The sequence below is a fragment of the Orbilia oligospora genome (assembly GCF_000225545.1).
Source record: "Orbilia oligospora ATCC 24927 unplaced genomic scaffold scaffold00007, whole genome shotgun sequence".
Classification (NCBI taxonomy): Eukaryota; Fungi; Ascomycota; class Orbiliomycetes; order Orbiliales; family Orbiliaceae; genus Orbilia; species Orbilia oligospora.
Genome location: NW_011645564.1, coordinates 1,848,518 through 1,859,281, shown reverse-complemented (window position 1 = coordinate 1,859,281; position 10,764 = coordinate 1,848,518). Strand labels below are relative to the sequence as shown.

Here is a 10,764-nt window from a genome sequence, read left to right as displayed (position 1 = left end):
AAAAAAAAGTCATTCAGAGAGCAATATGGGGTATAGAATTAGAATACATGTAGTCGGCTGGTCAGTCATTTATCGTGGGTCCCATTCGAATACCCTTCAAGATCAGGGTCCTCGACATATCCCTCCTCTGCTGCTTTCTCCCAAATATCTAACCTTGTCGATACAATTTGGAGCTCTAATTCTCCCTTGTCCCACTCAATCAAACTCTTTCGAAGTTTATCACTGGCAACTCGGACTTCCTCGTCCAGTTTGACTTGGTCGATGCGCAATCGGTGTAGCCTCTCCGACGCTTCAGCATTAATAGGAGGAAGGAGCTGTCCACCTTTGATGATTGGCGGCCCGACGATAAGTGGTGGGGGTTGTTGTGGTTGACGGGGTGGAGGTGGAGGGTGGGAGGTTGAGTTCCCATGGTATCCGCCACGGTACGGCGTATGATGGTGATAGCCTCCCGCGCGCGGCCCGGTGGGAACAACCATATTCTTAGGTCCGGTTGGAGGGGCAAAGCTGCTATCTGTTGCGCCTGATGGAGCGGGTGTGGTAGTGGACAGTGCTGGACCGCGGGGTCCTGCTCTCGGGCCGAGCGGGGTGATGGGTGTTTTAACCTGGTGGTCGTTTGGGCGTGATGGAGTGTCTCTGGAAGCGACATCTTTGGAATCAATTTGCATTGGGCTTCTATCACGGGGTGGCAAAGCTCGTGGCTGACGGGGAGGACTGTGCCCTCTTCGATCGGCCGCAGGTCCACGGGGAGGAGTTCTAATCCTCGCAGCGGGGTTGCGTATAGGGCTGTGTCCACGAACTGGTCTTGTATCTCGGCTATCCCTGTCTCTGTGGTCATCAAGAGATGGATGTTGAGCTCTTGCAGGGGAAAGTGGACGTTTGGGAGTGCCGTCCCTAGGCCCGCGGGGTGGTATATCACGTATCCGATTGCTAGACATGGGAGAACGGTCGCGTGGAGATCTGGGTGGTGGTGAACGGTAGCGGGGGGTACGGGACAAGGGAGAATCCGGTTTCGATCTGATCAGTGTAGCACGTTCCGGTGATGTTCGTCTTGTAGCAGTTTTAAGAAACGGTGAACGAGGTCTAGATGGAGCTTTGAGAGACGGCGAAAGAGGACGCGGTGTAGGTGCAGAAGTAGATGGAGCAGCTTGTTGGCGGGATGGACGAGGTGACGGTGATCGAGCTGGCCTTGCTGGTCGAGCCGATGACGATAATGAAGTCGGTGCGGCTGTAGCGGTAATCGTAGCCGTAGATGTAGATGCCGGCGGTATGGTTGTAGATGTGTGACCGGATGTTGGGGGCGGAGGCCTCCTTTCGGAGCGAGGAGGGGATGCTGGAGCATCTTTGTCGGGTCTCTTGGACTGTTCCCCCAGCGGCTTTGCATTAGCCAGGGGGGTCCTGCTTGTCTTCTCAGGAGACCTAGACACTCTCCTGTAGCCTGGTGAACGGGCTCCTCTGGGACTGGGAGACCGATATCGTCGTGCGTGTCGGGGGGAAGGCGACCGGAGCCTTGGAGACCGAGGGCGTCGAAGATGAAGAGGAGGTGTTCTGGACCTCAGTCGTCTGATAGGGCTCCTGGACCTGCTAAATCTTCTTCGAGACCTCGATCTCGGTCTTCCAAACAATGGACTCCTCGATCTTCGTCGCGACCTCAACGGGGGTGAACGATCCCCAGGTCGCCAGCTGCCGCCGCCGCCGCCGCCGCCACCACCGACCGGAGAGGGTACATAGCAGTCAGCTCTTAGAGGCGGTGGAGGTGAACGACTAGGCCTCCTGCGACCAAAACCACCGCTACCGCCGCCAGGCGTGTAAGAATCAATTCCTCTCCTCGGAGACGGAGACCTGGGTCTTCTGATGGATGGAGAGCGACTACTTGGACGATGTCTCGGAGATGGTGATCTGTACCGTCTTTCCCTGGAAGGCGACCTTCTGTCTCTGTCTCTATCTCGGTCTCGGTCTCGGTCTCTTCGATCGTCACGGTAACTCGGAGCGTACCGGTTCATTGTTGCAGATGGGCCTGGGATGATTGCCCAGCAGCAGGGTGGTTTTGGGGTTGCCTATCTGTTTGGTCACTCGTACACAATTGCTGGATGGACGGATGGACGGATGGATAGTTGGTCAAAGATTGTTTGATGGCGGGAGTTGACCGCGAACAGTAACCTTTTTTTTGTTCGTTGTGGCGGTGAGAGAAAGAGAGAAGATGAGTAGAGTATTGTCAGATGGGGAGAGGCAGCAGAGTACGAGGTACCTCTTAGAAGGTAGGCGGTAGGAAGTGGTTATCTAACCTCCTGAGAAGTCGATAAAGAGGAGTGGTAGCCGGGGTGGAATTGAGAGGAAGGGTCGAGGGAGGTTGATATGGTGATATGGTGATATATGGTGATGGAGTGCACCAGACGACGCGCTGACTGGGATCAGGATTTGAGAGGAACAAAAACCCTGCCCGCCAAGACCGTCTCGCATCGGACCTTGCAGCCAGCGAAGCTATGTAAGCTGCCCTGTTACAATTATAATTACAAGCCCGAGCTTCACCATTTCATCGGGATGGTATGGTACCAGGACTCCTCATCGGGAGAATGATATTTGGTACACGTACTCGGTACTCGGTACTCGATTATGCAAATGGTGTGCATCTGTATATGTGGTATCATGATGTCTGTGCATTCTGATAGTCTGTGTATTATAATGCAGGGCGGCGTCATTTGCATGGCACCACAATACTGTGACTTATAATACCTGTTACTTCCTAACTTCAAGGAGCTATATTACTTACTTGAGTAACTTAGTATGAAACAGAGCAGAACCAAGTAGCCTTAAACATAGTCTTCTTGCTGCGGGCTGAACTGGCCAATATTCCACCGGACCGGGAAGTTGTAACAGAACCGCCATATAAGAACAAGAACAAGAACTGCCTCTCTCGCCTCGAATTACACCATCATCGTCACCATCACCACCACCATCATCATCATCATCATCACCACAATCGCCAAACCATCTAACCTCCGACAAAATCAGACATAGAAAACCATAACGTGAAATACCAAACCCGTCAAAATGCAGTTCAAATTCCTCTCCTTCCTCATCTGCCTCTTCGTCACCTTTGTCTCAGCTGCCGCCATCTTCACCGGCAAAGAAGGCCAGGTCGACTGGGTCGTCAGCTTCAAGGATGGCACTCCGAAATCAATCATCGACTTTACTGTTAAGAACCTCAAAGAGGCTGGAGCCGAAATCACTCACGAATTCTGTACGTCTTCCCGTCCTCTCATTCTATTACCTTTATCTCGTAGCAGGTAGCACAACATTAGCGGGGCTTTGGCGCTAACTACTCCCGGTGCACATGCATATAGCTATCATAGAGTAATTTTTAACCCCCCTCGCTGATATACTCCATGTGTTTCATTCCAAACACCATTTTGGTATCTAACCATTGATTTCATTTGATATTAGGGGTTTCGTCATCAAGGCTACTGAAGCCGCCGTGTAAGCACTCTACATATCCTAGCGCTAGTTATAGCTATTTTTTTTAAATATTTTTTTTTAAAAAAATAAAATAAAGAAAGAAAGAATCAGCTAACACAAAGGTAAAAATAGGAAAGCATTCCAAGGTCTTGAGGGTTACGCTCAGATTCAAGCCGAATGGAAGCCTACCATTGAACAAGACGGTCCGGTAAGCTTCCCCATTCTATCATGTTAATCCAATAGAATCACTCTATCCCTAACAAACTCATCTCGCAAATACAGGTCACCGCCTTTGGAGGAGGTAAAATCAGAGCTTAACTTCAAGGTTGCAACCTTTCGATTCTAGGACAAAGGTTATTGGAAAGCTCAGAGAGTCAACATTGCAAATGTGCCTTCGTGGGGGGAGTTGGTTAGGAGATTCCTTTTCCCGAGAAAATAATGACAAAAAATTAAAATAAAATAAAAAACCCCTTTGCACTGGCGTTCCCTCAAGACATTCATTGTATTGTTGTTTCGAATACCCTGGAAAGCTGCAAATGAATATGGAGTCTGGAGATTAATTGATTGACAAAAAAAATAAAAAGAAAGACAGCTGCTGTTTTATTTCGAATACAAACTTCCCGGTAATTCAGGATCTTATCTGCCATGTTCCCTGGGAATACTTCCCAAGATGGCAATTACATATATCCTAGAAATCGATAGCTTCGGGGCCAGACGAGACTACCAAGTATACTAATATCCCGGGAAAAGGTTAATGTAATCTGAATTTCGATCTAAGGCGAGGAGCAAGCTTTTGGGTCGTTTTTCAGGTTGTTCGTCTTTCCCTCATAAAAACCAAATACATCAAAGTGAAAATCAAGAACCCCCCGATCCATTCCCTCGAAAAAATGTAAAAAAAAATAAAAAAATCCGCCAGACTGGTATGATCATGACCTAAGTATACACATAAAAAGTGAAACTAAAAAAAATAACCCAGTCGACTTTTAACACCTCGCCTCTCTCTCTAATAAATCCCTTTGAATAAAACCATAGCGAAAGTAACATCCATGCATGAATATCTGACGGGAGACAACACCCAAGCCCAGTTAGAAAAGAAAAGTCTATGACATTATTATCATTAATGATAGCTTGGGACCTCCCAAGGGAGAGGAATCCTCCAAAGCAACCTTATTGAAAAGAAACCCCCCGTATCTATGTTGCAATCCCATTCGTCTTCGCCGTAGCTCCATTTGCCCAAACTTCATTCGGCTTCCATGTACTCTCTTGCTTCGTCCCCGGCAGCAGTCCCCCATTTTCATTCACACTGCCTAATCCCGAATACCCATTCACCGCTGCGGCCTTCTTTTCTGCCACAGCGGAGCTAGTATTCGCTGATCCATTGCTTACGCTGCCTCTTCTGGGATGGTAAGCTCCACCGTTGATGGGTGTGTTCACAGCGCTGCTGTGTTGTGAGCCATAAGGTGGCGGGACAGGTGATGTTCTAGACTTTCCGTCTACGGACAATGGCAAAAGCGACGGCCGTGGATCGATCTTAGCTTTTTCTCGACGGTCGAGATCTTTGGCTTTGTCATATAGATAAAGACCGAGGAAACTGTATCCGCATGTCAGTTAGCAGGCCGCCGTATACTTTGGGGGAGATCTTTAGGCACATACGTTAATAAAATACCAAATCCCTGGATCCTCGTCGGCATATTGCCAAACCAAATTATAGCCATTACAATCACAAAAATCCTCTTGATCAAACTGGCGACTGAGTATGTAACTGGCTCGACCATGCTCAAAATTGTAAATGCGATGATGTTCTGTCCGAAATGGGAGGTTCCGTTGAAAACAAATTCCCAGAACAATGCCATCCCGCTGAGCTTGTTCGGGCCTTCAAGGATTAGCTTCTCGTTTGCATAATACTTGCGAATTAACGAGAATCCTTCGGACGACAGCCACAACGGAGTGGTCAGCATAAGTGCTAGTCCTGAGGAATAGGCAAGCAAATTAAGTTTGTCTAATTTGACACCCTGAGTTCGATCCCAATCCGTTCGCGCGGAATTGTTGAAAATCTTCTTTGAAACAATGTTCTGGGTAACAAATATGATGGTACCGGCGAGAGCGCTGATGATCCCGATGAAATTCCCACGGAATTCAAAGGAACAGGCAAGCATGACGCCAACGGTCAAAGGGATAAGGGAGATGTAGACATCACGAGGATAGTTGACTTTATAGAATATCCTATAGGCGAAGACCGTGAAAAGAGGAGTTAAGCCCTAGGTATCCGGATCAGTCAGCTTCAGGGTCGTTCTTGGATTTATGTGAACTGTGTATCGGTGATCACCTTGATAGTGTGGACGAGCGATACGGGGATTCGACTTGTCGCAAAGCTGGAAGTGATATGCCCGCCAACCTGGAAAAGTGCCAGGGGTGCTGTGGTTCTGATAATATCCCTTGTCGGCCATTTGAGGCCACCTTGGATTCCCGGGATGACGGCCCCTGGCAGCCAATGACCGACGAGCGATAACAGAAGACACCATCCCGTGACGAATGCGAATTGGACGATTGTCAAGGTGACAGGCTGCCTAAAAGCATTTAAGATTGATTTCGACGAAGTATTGGTCAGTGCCGACGAAAAGTACCTAGACGGACGGACTCAGTATGACCGATTTAAGGACCGGGGAGGACTAGAAGAAGAAGAGGAAGAAGAACAAGAAAAGAAAAGAAGAAGAAGAAGAAGCTGAAGGACTAAGAGCCGTACCAACAAACACAAATTGCCTAGAGAGAGAACAACCAATAGGGAGAAGAAGAAAAAAGTTAACAGATATCCATATTGAATTTGAATTTGAATTCATTGGAGTTGTAGGAGAGCTTCGATTGCAACAGGGGAGTTTCATGTTCTCGGTGGAACGTACCACTAGTTTGTACGATATCGGAGCTTTGAGATTCTCAACTATCTCAGCGGTAGAACCACTCCGTTTCCTGACATTTTTGATGACCTGGGATATCGAATTTGTGCGGGTGTGTAGTTTGCGATTGTTGGGGGAGATCTCTCGAGCTGAAGATGAGTTTCCATTGGGTAATATGTGGCCATTGGTGTCGCTGCTTCCAGGTTGGGCAGGGAAGTTGAAAGCAACGGATTTGCCAGACGATGCACTTTGCGGTGATCGCATGGCCTGTTGGGAGGCCGAACGAGTAGAGTTCGAGCGGGTGAAGGGCGATTATGGTGAGGTTGAGGAGGAGGAGGGGCTCTGGCTGTTCGTGGGGGTGGTGATGATGGTGGTGGTGGTGGGCCTGGGTTTGGTAAGGGGTTAAACTATTGGCTGGTGTGTCGAGTATACGTATACTCGGTATCGTATCGTACTGTATTATACCAGACGTAACAGCACGAATAGGAGAAGAACGAAAAAAGAAGAGAAGAGAAGAGAAGAGAAGTACGAGTGAAAGTCCGTGAGATCTGGAGACGTCAAAAGGGCCGGAGGAGGAGGAGGTTGGGTTTGAGGCTGGTGGATCGGTCAATTTAAGTTGGATTGAAAGCGAAATCGATGTTGCATTCGCGAACTGGGTCGCAGTTTTCGGTCAGAACGTTAACCTGAAATCGATAGTGTCTTTCTATATACCGCCACAGTCGCCTGATTATATATACACTATATACAAGTACTTATGTATAAGTATTTACTATTGAAGGATCGGGAACGAAGGACGGGAGGTTGGATGGATTAGAATAAAACAGAATAGAATTTAATAGAATAGGGTATATGAAATCGTGCGAAGATGAATGGATGGAAGTTAATTAATTGGCTTCGGCTGCAAGGCACCTTTCCGTGGTTTAGTTTGTTTTCGTTTTTAACCATCGAAGAAGACAAAAATAACCATTTGAAGGCTCAGACCGAACTTCCACCCATCAATCAATTAACCCCCACGCCACGATATCATCATCATCGTCGTCATCATCAATTCAACATCGGCTGTCTCTCTACGATAGGATACACACATACACACAAGGTCGCTTCGACCCACGATGACCGAGGTTATCAACGGCACGGCCGCTCTTCCAGAGTCGGTGTCAGCATCATCGACTCCCATCGCGAATGGGTCTGCTGCCACCGCGTCCTCGATCATCGATGGTAAACCTCGCAAGTTGACCAAAAACCAGTTAAAACGCGAGAGAAAGAAGCATAAGAAGGAAATCGCGAGGAAACAGAACCCTTCCAATGTCGCCGATTCTGATACCGAATCTGTATGCCCAAAATCCCTCGCGTTTTTTCCTGTCGCATGACAGGTGGGTTTTCTTAAGAGAAGCTGATAAAAACTAAACCTTCGTCGTGTAGGTCGCTTCCACAGCCACCATCACATCCTCTAGTTCTTTCGCTCTTGCACCTGGTCAGAAGCAGCAACAAGTCCAGTTATCGCTTGTTCCTGAAGTCACACCTAACTTTGACCTTAGCGATCTGAATCTCGATCAAGATGACGCTGTCTTTGCCGATTACAAGAGGATCATGCAGAAGTTCTCCGCCGGGGTATGTGTCGCCGTACCCTTTTGTCCATATTGAATCGGATGGTGCATTTGCTAAGTAATATGATAGGACGATAAGGAAAATGTCGAAGATAGGAAGGGCGAGGTCTTCTACGACGAGGACGATATCCCAGACGAAGAAGCCGAACAGGTCGACGTCGAAGCCAAACTGAGCAAGAAGGCTAGAAAGGCTCGGGATAAACTCAGTGTCGCTGAACTCAAGGTACCTTTCCTGTCTTATTTTACTACACACACCCCACGGAAAGGGAGCAATATGCTAACTGTAATACTTTTATCTTCTATAGACGCTAGTCAAAAGACCCGAAATCGTAGAATGGACTGACACATCATCCTCCGACCCTAGACTACTAGTCCACCTCAAGTCATACCGTAATTGCGTCCCAGTGCCCAGCCATTGGTCCCTAAAGCGGGAATACCTTTCTTCCAAGCGTGGTGTCGAGAAGCCGCCATTCGATCTCCCTGCCTTCATCAAAGCCACCGGAATCATGGAAATGAGAGATAACACTAAGGAAGACGAACGCTCGCTAAAGCAGAAACAGAGAGAGCGTGTTCAGCCGAAGATGGGAAAGTTGGATATTGACTATCAGAAGCTGCATGATGCCTTTTTCAGATTCCAAGTCAAACCCCCGCTGACCATGTACGGAGAAGTATACTACGAAGGAAAGGAGATGGAAACGAATCTGAAAGACCGCAGACCTGGCGAATTATCGGACGAATTGAAGGAAGCTTTGAACATGCCGCCAAATGCACCACCTCCATGGCTTATCAACATGCAGAGAGTCGGCCCACCGCCGAGTTACCCATCTCTCAAAGTTCCAGGATTAAACGCACCGATCCCAGCTGGTGCAGCATGGGGATTTCACCCAGGAGGTTGGGGGAAACCCCCTGTCGACGAGTTCAACAGGCCTTTGTATGGCGATGTTTTCGGTGTCCTACAGCCACAGGAGTCCGCCGAGAACCAAGAACCGGCGGATAGGACTATTTGGGGTGAACTTCAGGAGGTTGAGTCAGAAGAAGAGGATGAGGATGAAGATGAAGATGAAGAGGACGAGGACGAGGACGAGGACGACGTTGGTGCTGGATTGCAGACACCATCGGGCATGGCCACGCCGTCAGGAATGATTAGCTCCGTACCGAGCGAATTCGACGCGCCCGAGCATCTTGATCTACGGAAGGCAAGGCCGGATAGGGACGAGGATGAAGGACCCAAGTCGCTTTACTCCGTCCTACCAGAGCAAGAGATTAAATCGCGGGGCTTGTTTGGTGGACAACATGCCTATGATATCAAGTCCGGCCAGATGCCTGTGCTTGGTCAAGAGGATAGGAAGGTTAGTTTTTCAGATTATTTCGTCTACCGGATTTTGAGGAATGCGCATGCTAACAGATTGTCGTGTAGCGCAAGAAACCCGGCGATATCGAAGTTTCCATTGATGCATCCACGCTCGAGGCGGACGACGGTCTTAGCAAAGAGGCCGTCAAAGCTAAATACGAGCGAGAGATGGAACAACAGCGGCGTGATAAACAAGGATTCCAGGAAGATCTTTCGGACCTCATCGCCTCTGAAAGCCGGAAACGACAAAAGCGCGAAGAAGACAACGCAAGGAAGAAGAAGGAAAGCAAGTTTAGATTCTAAAATGGCCCGCGCTCATGACATATGGGTGCAGTTTATACTTCGCTCCGATTTTTACTCTAATTATCTTTTTTTTTCCTTCTCTCTTTCGGTCCCTTCTCTCTACCGTGAAATGGAAAACCCAAAGCTCAGACACATTTGCTGAGGGGTTAATTTCGTCAGCTGGATGAAGGGTTTTTAGGTCTGTGTGTCAATTTGTTACCGTACCTGCATCGTTCCTAGGAGTTCTGAGTTTTAAGATTGTATATACTCCTTACCCTTTAATGCTATAATGTCTGAGAGACATGTACGATGATCAAGATGCTGCTAGAATAACCTAGATCACCTGCAATTTGGTGGTATGGAGAGAGCGCGCGGGCGACGTCATTGTATCAAAACCCAACATGCATGATGCAATTCCCCAAGAAGCATATATTGCATCTGCCTTCCTTCAACGTTCTCAACAAGGGGTTTATAACTGTATGACTAAGTTCGAATTTAAAATGGCGAATGCACGTTGCAATATCACCATCGAGAAGTATCAGATCCCCCGTTATGCACATGTTCCAAATACTTCCCTGCACGGCATCCCGGTCATACACTACAAGTACGCTTTCCCAAAGCCAACTGACGCAGACAAGATCGAGGATGTAAGTATACACGTATAATACAATATATACCCGCCCTCCCTTTCTCTTCTTTACCAGAACCCATAGTAAGAAGGTGAAATTTAGGTTCTACGCATAAATTCCTGGACACCATCATGGCGGTACACCATGTACACAGACTCACATTTCCACAGCACCACCCACGAAGCTCTGGCTGTGATTTCCGGTGCCGCGAAGATTTTGATCGGTGGTGATGATAATCCAGACGCTGTTACAATCACAGCAAATACTGGCGATGCGATGTTTATGCCTGCTGGAGTGGCACATCGTTTGCTAAAGGATATTGGGGGGAGAGGGTGGGGTGCCGGGGAAGGGTTTACGATGATCGGTGCCTATCCTGTCGGTGGAGAAGAATGGGATATGTGCTATGGGAGGGGAGGGGAGGAAGGAATCGAGGAGAAAGTTAAGAAAACTGCAGGGTTGGAGGTTGAGGATCCGGTACTAGGTGGGGATTTGGGGGGAGAAGATTGACATCATTTACATTAACCTTTCATTTTCGAGTACACCGGTTGAAC

At 48.2% G+C, this 10,764-nt stretch overlaps 5 protein-coding genes across 5 annotated transcripts; 3 read left to right on the top strand and 2 right to left on the bottom strand.

Annotated features, from left to right (window-relative positions):
• Positions 1 to 65: 65 nt before the first annotated feature.
• On the bottom strand, positions 66 to 2,000 carry AOL_s00007g530 (uncharacterized protein; the record flags this gene model as incomplete). Its single annotated transcript, XM_011120431.1, has 1 exon — positions 66 to 2,000. The coding sequence occupies one exon, from the start codon at positions 1,998 to 2,000 to the stop codon at positions 66 to 68; it is 1,935 nt and encodes a 644-aa protein (XP_011118733.1).
• A 1,048-nt stretch (positions 2,001 to 3,048) lies between these two features.
• Positions 3,049 to 3,771, top strand: AOL_s00007g529 (uncharacterized protein; the record flags this gene model as incomplete). Its single annotated transcript, XM_011120430.1, has 5 exons — positions 3,049 to 3,238; positions 3,342 to 3,351; positions 3,442 to 3,474; positions 3,586 to 3,661; positions 3,736 to 3,771. The coding sequence occupies 5 exons, from the start codon at positions 3,049 to 3,051 to the stop codon at positions 3,769 to 3,771; spliced, it is 345 nt and encodes a 114-aa protein (XP_011118732.1).
• Positions 3,772 to 4,644: 873 nt separating this feature from the next.
• AOL_s00007g528 (uncharacterized protein) lies at positions 4,645 to 6,608 on the bottom strand (the record flags this gene model as incomplete). Its single annotated transcript, XM_011120429.1, has 4 exons — positions 4,645 to 5,044; positions 5,107 to 5,711; positions 5,780 to 6,016; positions 6,351 to 6,608. 4 exons carry the CDS (start codon positions 6,606 to 6,608, stop codon positions 4,645 to 4,647), a joined length of 1,500 nt encoding a protein of 499 aa, XP_011118731.1.
• Positions 6,609 to 7,456: 848 nt separating this feature from the next.
• Positions 7,457 to 9,605, top strand: AOL_s00007g527 (uncharacterized protein; the record flags this gene model as incomplete). The annotated part of the gene is made up of 5 exons (XM_011120428.1): positions 7,457 to 7,675; positions 7,767 to 7,955; positions 8,022 to 8,174; positions 8,257 to 9,300; positions 9,369 to 9,605. 5 exons carry the CDS (start codon positions 7,457 to 7,459, stop codon positions 9,603 to 9,605), a joined length of 1,842 nt encoding a protein of 613 aa, XP_011118730.1.
• Positions 9,606 to 10,084: 479 nt separating this feature from the next.
• On the top strand, positions 10,085 to 10,720 carry AOL_s00007g526 (uncharacterized protein; the record flags this gene model as incomplete). The annotated part of the gene is made up of 2 exons (XM_011120427.1): positions 10,085 to 10,231; positions 10,316 to 10,720. The coding sequence occupies 2 exons, from the start codon at positions 10,085 to 10,087 to the stop codon at positions 10,718 to 10,720; spliced, it is 552 nt and encodes a 183-aa protein (XP_011118729.1).
• Positions 10,721 to 10,764: the final 44 nt, after the last annotated feature.